Source organism: Convolutriloba macropyga, chromosome 4 (assembly GCF_964194025.1).
Source record: "Convolutriloba macropyga chromosome 4, txConMacr16.3, whole genome shotgun sequence".
In the NCBI taxonomy this organism is placed as follows: domain Eukaryota; kingdom Metazoa; phylum Xenacoelomorpha; order Acoela; family Convolutidae; genus Convolutriloba; species Convolutriloba macropyga.
In genome coordinates, this window is record NC_134471.1 from 4,906,359 (window position 1) to 4,915,443 (window position 9,085).

The 9,085-nt window shown below is 35.1% G+C and overlaps 1 protein-coding gene across 2 annotated transcripts; it reads right to left on the reverse strand.

Annotated features, from left to right (window-relative positions):
* Positions 1-518: 518 nt before the first annotated feature.
* Positions 519-1,935, reverse strand: LOC142338221 (uncharacterized). 2 transcript variants are annotated; one of them, XM_075387878.1, is made up of 4 exons: positions 1,494-1,935; positions 1,331-1,425; positions 1,163-1,267; positions 519-1,094 (listed from the first exon to the last, which is right to left on the reverse strand). In XM_075387878.1, exons 1-4 carry the CDS (start codon positions 1,824-1,826, stop codon positions 584-586), a joined length of 1,044 nt encoding a protein of 347 aa, XP_075243993.1. In that variant the 5' UTR covers positions 1,827-1,935; the 3' UTR covers positions 519-583. The 2 variants fall into 2 exon arrangements, with proteins under 2 accessions (XP_075243993.1, XP_075243994.1); XM_075387879.1 differs by having other exon boundaries at positions 1,331-1,408; positions 1,494-1,635.
* Positions 1,936-9,085: the final 7,150 nt, after the last annotated feature.

Below are 9,085 nucleotides of genomic sequence, written 5' to 3' on the forward strand. Positions count from 1 at the left end.
CAGTATAAGGAATTTGTTCTAACACACAAACCTGGATGATATAAATATTTCGCTCTGCACGCTTAATATGACAATAAATGGCGTCATCGGACAGAAAAAGCATCACATAAATCTATGGAAATTTGTCTCCCACCGACTGCAACTTTTGATCGATCAGGTGAGTTGATGATCAAATATCATGCAATTGATTTGTGGATTTTGCTTTCCGCCTGATTGCAGGCCAGAAAATTTAAGGGACGGAGAATTAAGACTTGGGCGCAAAAATAAAACGCAGACCTTAATGCCTACTTAAACTAAAATAAAAAGCGTTTAAAACACCCCCAAAATCATACTAAGCAACCGGTCTTTTTCTGGTAAAAAAAATTATCTTGGCAAAAATTTGACCAATTTTCCCCCAAGTCAAAAAAGTCGGAATTATTTTTGGAATTTGCTCTTCATGAGGTACGCAGTATAACTTTTGCAAAGTCATTTTTTAAGCAATCAATCCCTAGATAGGATAAACTTGATTTCAAGAAGAATTAGGTTGTGGCGAATTAAATTCACAATACAATAATAACTACGAAAAAGACAATCAAAGTTTCATTTAAACTTCTTCGTCGTCGTCATCATCTTCAAATTCCAAACCACCTATTTCATCTTCCTCGTTATCAAGCAAAACGTCCGAGTCGAAATCGTCCACGTCAAAATCTTCGGAATCTGCATCACACTCAGGCCGCGTTACAGCTACGCCCGTTGGTATTTTCTGAGTATGAGCAATACCTGAGTTGGCGGGAGCAGGATACACTCTAGTACTGCACTGAAACCCAGTTATTGAGGTATTTACGGGCCGGGTATTTGCCGTCGAAGAATTGGTCAGATTCGTTTGCGTAATGTGATTACCATAATTGGTAACATTATTGCGAGGCCTCTTTGCTAATGGTATATTGCTGTCGTTCCTTCCAATCGAAGTCGATGCAACCATTTGCGGAATACCTGCTTTGATGGGCGGTACCCTTGGTATGCTATTTTTGGAGGCGCAAATGGTACTTGGTGTTTCTGATACTTTCTCACTATTGCTCGATTGTTTTTGCTCTTGAATAAACCTCATTCGATCACTACAAGGAAGGTTTACAACCATCAAAACAACAACATTTAAAGTTTATATTAACGGGGAACAACTTACGTATGACGCTGGCGCAAATTCTCTGTGACTTGTTTTATGTTATCCCCAAAATCTGCAACTGCTTTGTACAACAAATCAACATCTTGTTGAGTATATTTAGGGTGCCTAAAAGAAAAATCACTTGTGGAGAAATTTTAACTTGACAGCATGGCAGGTGAAAATTCTCACTTCGAGGTCTGCACATCTTCTTGAGGATGTAACTGCATGACCAGATCAGACAAGTCCGCAAATGTACGGCTGGCAACACTAAATATTTGAGCAACCTTAAAAAATCAGCATCCAGCGACATTATATAATTTTATTTAGCTTTAACTATGTTACTTGAGCTAACCAATGTGTTAGAAGATGCTGGTAAACATTCGGAATGCTCTAGAGCAATATGTTCATTTGAATTATCGGATGAATGTCGTTTTCGTTTACTGGACTTGAATGATCTATATTTGCGATGGCACGGAACGTGATACCCCTCAGTTTGTGGAATAGATGATTGCCCTAAAATCTTTTTTGTAGATACAGCGACATCACCTACTAAATTTTCTTTAGAACGCTCAATAGCAAGTTTGTGCAGCGACAACCAGATCTCATTGTCAAATGTTTTCACAACTCCGGTAATTTTTCTACAAAACATGCAAGCAAGACCAGTGACCTTTTCGGGTCTAACCATTTCAACCTAAAGGCAATACGAACAAGATAAGTTCAAGAGGCGGCAGCGAGAAATTGTTCATTCGCAAAACACCCGTCCCCAAAAACAAGGATCCTCAAATCTTAAGCGTAATTTAGGCGTTCAGAAGGGTGTTTCTTTCCACACTACAAAAGAAACCCCCAAGATTGTTAATTGTGCTCAGAAATGTCTGGCTCCAGTTGTTGTTGTTGTTGGGGATTTTCTTTACAGAAGGGATTTCTCCCGATCAAAACAGTTATAGAAAATTAGTCCATGTCTCTCTGCAGTGTTGACAGTCACAACAGATCTGCCACGTGCAGACGTTTTCTGGTTTGTACCGCATCATGATATCATTCCACATTTGCTTTAGAATTCTGTAGAAGTAAGGAGAAATTTGGTTACTTCAAACAAGAATTAAACCTTTCATAGAAAAATTTAAAGAAGGCGATTTACAATTGCTGAAAATTTTGCTTAACCAAAGAGTTTAATACTCCCAGTGGATGGAGAAGTGATCCCGAATAGAAAAGATCACAGCGCCTTATTGAAATTTACCGCAATAGAAATTTACCGCTTTGCGTTTCAAGCTTACGGCAATAGGTTTTCAGCAGGGGATGAACCCGTATGGCGAAAGGAATTGAGCACATCAAATTGGGAAGTAATGGGAGATTTGATTACTTTGAACAAGAGTTCGACCTTTCATAGAAAATTTAAAAACAAGCGATTAATAGTCTCTACAAACTTTGTTTGAGAGCAATTGAAAATCATTTAAAGAGAGGTTAAATTTCTCCCATTGGACGGAGGAAAACGAGAGCATAACTTAACAAATTTTTTCGTTTCGCAAAATACATTTTTCATTTTTTATGTAGTTTTGTAATTGCTTTGTGATATTTGGGAGCTTCTGTAGCTTCTTGTGGACATAGTTTGGACAAAGAATTAAAAAATACACGTGGAAAAAAGTTCTCTTAAAAAATCTCTCCTTAAAAGACAGATGATCGAATAAATTAAAGCTCAAAGCATACATTGCATTTAATAGTGATTTCAGCATTTTGCAGAATTATTACTACGTAGCATAACAACCATTTTACAAAAATAAGATCTGATCTCAAAAACTTGGGAAGTAAAGGGCGCTGGGTTTTTTGACAAATAGTTTATTTTTCTTAGAAAATTTCAGACCACAGTATTCATAATTGCCTAAACTTTATCTGAGAGCAATAGAAAATCATTTAGTCAGAAGGTATAAATCTCCCAATGGACGGAGCAGTGATTCCCAATAAGTGATATCATAGCAGCTCGTTTGAGTTTAGCGCACCATTCAAACCACGCGATTAATAAAAGCTACGAACTTTGTTAACGAAAAATTGAAAATCACTAAAACAGAGCGTATAATACTCCCAATGGATGGAGCACTGATTTCCCAGAGGAAACGTCATAGCACTTTATTCTAATTTACCGCAAGATCGCTTTGCATTTCCAAAAAGGCAATATGCTAGACGGCATGGGCCGCATCCTTATGCGGAAAAGAATTGAATACAACAACCTGGGAAGTAATGGTTGTTAGGTTTTTCTGAACAATAATTGGAAGTTTTCGCCGATATGAAACTTCATAGCAGCTTATTTAAAATTACAGCGAGAACACTTTGCGTTTGAAACTTACAGCAATATGCTAAACACCAAAATGTGCAATTACATCAGGAAAAAATTGAACACAACAATTTGAGAAGTAATGAGAATTTTGATTACTTTAAACAAGAGTTCAACCTTTTAAAGAGAAATTTAAACAACGCGATTAATAATTGCTGCAAACTTTGTTTGAGAGCTATTGAAAATCAATTAACCAGAGGTTAAAATCCTCTCAGTGGACGTAGCAGTGATCCCCAAAAGGAATCATCATAGCAGCTTATCTAAATTTATCGCAAGAACGCTCTGCGTTTCAGAGTTACGGCAATAAGCTATACAACAGGAGCTGAACCCCTGTGACAGAAAGAATTGAGCACATCAACTTGGTAAGTAAAGGGGTTTTGATTACTCTCTTCAAGAGTTCGACCTTTCATAGAAAACTTAAATTGAAGCAATTAATAATTGCTATAAACTTTGTTTGAGAGCAACTGAAAATCATTTAACTATAGGTTAAAATTCTCCCATTGGACAGTGGAAAAGGAGAGGATAACGTAACTAATTTTTTTGTTTTGCAAAACCCCTTTTTAAATTTTTAGGTATTTAGTTGCCTCGTGATATTTGGCGGCATCTTGGGTTTTTTGAAGAATAAATTTTTGGAAAACTTAAGATCACAGTATTAATATTCATAGTCGCCTAAATATTATCTGAGAGTAATTGCAAATCATTTAATCAGAGGGTATCAATCTCTGAATGGACGGAGCAGTGATCGCCAATAAGAAATGTCGGGTCTTTTCCATCATAGCCCCCATGAAGTTTTAGCCCCCCATTATGGTATAATTAACATGATTGGGGTGGCTATAGGTTATCTGAACACTAAACTGGGGGCTATAATGGGAAATTTCCGAAATATCATAGCCGCTAATTTGAGTTTACCGCAAAATTAAAAGCACGCGATTAATAAATGCTACACACTTTGTTTAAGAGCAATTGAAAATCATTTAACCAGAGGGCTTAATCCTTCCAGTGGACAGAGCAGTGACACCCAAAAGGACTCCATTCCTATGAGGAAAAAATGAACACAACAACTTATGAAGCATAGGGAGTTTTGATTACTTTGAACAAGAATTCGATTTTAATAGAAAACTTAAAAACAAGCAATTAATAATAATTATTAACTTTGTTTGAGAGCAATTGGAAATCATTTAACCAAAGGTTAAAACTCTCCCATTGGACGGAGAAAAATAAGAGTATAACTTAACCAATTTTTGCGTTTTGCAAAATGCGTTTTTCATATTTTAGATTTTCAGTTGTCCCGTTATATTGTGGGCTTCGGAAAAAATTAGAGCTTAACGCATAAATTGTGTTTAACAATGATTTCAGGAGTTTGCAGAATAAGCAAAACGTAGCAAATTCACTATTTTACTATATTACGAGGTCAAGATCTGAGCACAACAGTTTGGGAAGTATTGGGAGTTGTGTTTTTTTGAGCAATAATTTTAATTTTTGAAGAAAATTTAAGAACACAGCACTAATAAAATAATAATTGCTACCAATTCTGTTTGAAATCAATTGGAATTTATTTGCGCGGGGGGTATGGCCATTTCAAGTGACGGAACGGTGATCCCCAATATGAGAAATGATAGCAGTTATTTAAATTTAGCGCAAGAACGCTTGGCGTTTCAAACCTAGGGCAGTTTGCTAGACAGCAGTTTGCTTAAGGCAGTTGGCTGCGTCCCTATGAGGAAAAAAATGAACAGAAAAACTTGGGAAGTAATGGGAGTTTTGATTACTTTAAACAAGAGTTCAACCTTTTAAAGAGAAATTTAAACAACGCGATTAATAATTGCTACAAACGTTGTTTGAGAGCAAATGAAAATCATATAACCAGAGGGTATCAACCTGCCATTTGACGGAGCAGTGATTCTCAATAGAAAAAATCATAACAGCATTTTTAAATTCACCGCAAGAAAACTTAGCATTTCAAACTTATGGAAATATGCTATACAGCAGGGGCTGAACCCCAATTACGAAAGGAACTGAGCACTTCAACTTGGGAAGTAATGGGAGTTTTGATTACTTTGAACAAGAGGTTGACCTCTTACAGAAAATTCAAACCACGCGATCAATAATTGCTAGAAAATTCGTTTTGGAGCAAATGAAAATCATTTAACCATAGAATATAATCCTCCTAGTGGACGGAGCAGTGAATCCCAACAGGAAAAACATAACAGCTTTTTAAAATGTACCACAAGAACGCTTTTTGTTTCAAACTTATGGCAATATTCTAAACAACAGGGGCTAAAACCCTATGACGAAAAGAACTGAGCTAATCAACTTGGGAAGTAGTGGGAGTTTTGATTACTTTGAACAAAAGATCGACCTTTCATAGAAAATAAAAAAAACAAGCGATTAATAATTGCTACAAACTGTGTTTGAAAGCTATTGAAAATCATTTAACCAGAGGTTAAAATTCTCCCATTGGACGTAGGAAAGCGAGAGTATAACTTAACAAATTTTTTCGTTTTGCAAAACACGTTTTTCATTTCTTTTTATATATTTAGTTGGCTTGTGAAATTTGGGGGCTTCTTTAGCTTCTTTTGGTTATAGCATGGACAAAGAATTCAAAAAATACACATCGAAAAGCATTCTCTTAAAAAATCTCTCCTTAAAAGAAAGATGATCGAAAAAATTAAAGCTCAAAGCATACATTGAATTTAATAGCGATTTCAGCATTTTGCAGAATTAGCACTACGTAGCATAACCACCATTTTACGAGGATAGGATCTGACCACAACAATTTGGGAAGTAATTGGTGTTGGGTTTTTTTGAAGAATAATTTTCATGATTGTAGAAAATTTCAGACCACAGTCTTCACAATTGCCAAACTTTTATCTGAGAGCAATTGAAAATCGTTCAATCAGAGGGTATAATCCTCCCAACGGATGGAGCAGTGATCCCCAATAAGAAAAACCAAGGCAACTTATTTGAATTTACCGCAAAAAAGTTTTGGGTTTTAAACTTTGGCAATATGCTAGACAGCAGGGGCTGCATTCCTATGAGGAAAACAATTGAACACAACATCTTGTGAAGTTATGGGAGCTTTGATTACTTTGAACAAGAATTCGACCTTTCATAAAAAACTTAAAAACAAGCGATTAAAAATTTGTACAAATTTCGTTTGAGAACTATTGAAAACCGTTTAACTAAAGGTTAAAATTCTCGCATTGGATGGAGAAAACTAGAGTATAACTTAACTAATTTTTTCGTGTTGCAAAATGCGTTTTTGAATTTTTAGATTTTTAGTTGTCTCGTGATTTCTGTGGGCTTCTTTAGCTTCTTTTGGACATAGCTTGGACAAAGAATAAAAACCATATATCGATAAAATTTCTCCTGAAAAATCTCTCTTTAAGAGAAAGATGATCAAAAAAATTAAAGCTCAATGCATACATTGACTTTAACAATAATTTCAGGAGTTTGCGGAATTAGCACTACGTAGCAAAACCACCATTTTACGAGGATGAGATCTGAACACAATAACTTGGGAAGTAAGGGGTGTTGGTTTTTTTGGAAGAATAATTTTTATTTTTGAAGACAATTTAAGACCACATTATTCACAATTCAATCGAATTGTGAATTGAGTCTAATTGAATATTCACATTATTCACCTTTACCTGAGTGCAATTAAAAATCCTTTAATCAGAGGATAAAATTCTCCCAATGGACGTAGAAGGGATCCCCAATAAAAAAATCATAGCAGCTTATTTGAATTTACCGCAAAATTCAAACCACGCGATTAATAAATGCTGCACACTTTGTTTAAGAGCAATTTAATATCATTTAACCAGAGGGTATAATCCTCCCAACGGATGGAGCAGTGATCCCCAATAAGAAAAACCATGGCAACTTATTTGAATTTACCGCAAAAAAGTTTTGGGTTTTAAACTTTGGCAATATGCTAGACAGCAGGGGCTGCATTCCTATGAGGAAAACAATTGAACACAACATCTTGTGAAGTTATGGGAGCTTTGATTACTTTGAACAAGAGTTCGACCTTTCATAAAAAACTTAAAAACAATCGATTAAAAATTTGTACAAATTTCGTTTGAGAACTATTGAAAACCGTTTAACCAGAGGTTAAAATTCTCGCATTGGATGGAGAAAACTGGAGTATAACTTAACTAATTTTTTCGTGTTGCAAAATGCGTTTTTGAATTTTTAGATTTTTAGTTGTCTCGTGATTTCTGTGAGCTTCTTTAGCTTCTTTTGGACATAGCTTGGACAAAGAATAAAAACCATATATCGATAAAAGTTCTCCTGAAAAATCTCTCTTTAAGAGAAAGATGATCAAAAAAATTAAAGCTCAACGCATACATTGACTTTAACAATAATTTCAGGAGTTTGCGGAATTAGCACTACGTAGCAAAACCACCATTTTACGAGGATGAGATCTGAACACAACAACTTGGGAAGTAAGGGGTGTTGGTTTTTTTGAAGAATAATTTTAATTTTCGTAGAAAATTTAAGACCGCATTATTCACAATTCAATCGAATTGTGAATTGAGTCTAATTGAATATTCACATTATTCACTTTTTACCTGAGGGTAATTAAAAATCCTTTAATCAGAGGATAAAATTCTCCCAATGGACGGAGAAGGGATCCCCAATAAGAAAATCATAGCAGCAAAATTACCGCAAAATACAAACCACGCGATTAAAAAATGCTGCACACTTTGTTTAAGAGCAATTTAATATCATTTAACCAGAAGGTGTAATCCTCCCAACGAATGGAGCAGTGATCCCTAATAAGAAAAACCATGATAACTTATTTGAATTTACCGCAAAAGAGTTTTGGGTTTTAAACTTTGGCAATATGCTAGACAGCAGGGGATGCATTCCTATGAGGAAAACAATTGAACACATCATCTTGTGAAGTTATGGGAGCTTTGATTACTTTGAACAAGAGTTCGACCTCTCATAAAAAACTTAAAAACAAGCGATTAAAAATTTGTACAAATTTCGTTTGAGAACTATTGAAAACCGTTTAACTGAAGGTTAAAATTCTCGCATTGGATGGAGAAAACTAGAGTATAACTTAACTAATTTTTTCGTGTTGCAAAATGCGTTTTTGAATTTTTAGATTTTTAGTTGTCTCGTGATTTCTGTGGGCTACTTTAGCTTCTTTTGGACATAGCTTGGAAAAAGAACAAAAACCATATGTCGATAAAATTTTTCCTGAAAAATCTCTCTTTAAAAGAAAGATGATCAAAAAGATTGAAGCTCAACGCATACATTGACTTTAACAATAATTCCAGGAGTTTGCGGAATTAGCACTACGTAGCAAAATCACCATTTTACGAGGATGAGATCTGAACACAACAACTTGGGAAGTAAGGGGTGTTGGTTTTTTTGAAGAATAATTTTAATTTTCGTAGAAAATTTAAGACCGCATTATTCACAATTCAATCGAACTGTGAATTGAGTCTAATTGAAGATTCACATTATTCACTTTTTACCTGAGAGCAATTGAAAATCCTTTAATCAGAGGATAAAATTCTCCCAATGGACAGAGAAGGGATCCCCAATAAAAAAATCATAGCATTTTATTTGAATTTACCGCAAAATTCAAACCACGCGATTAATAAGTG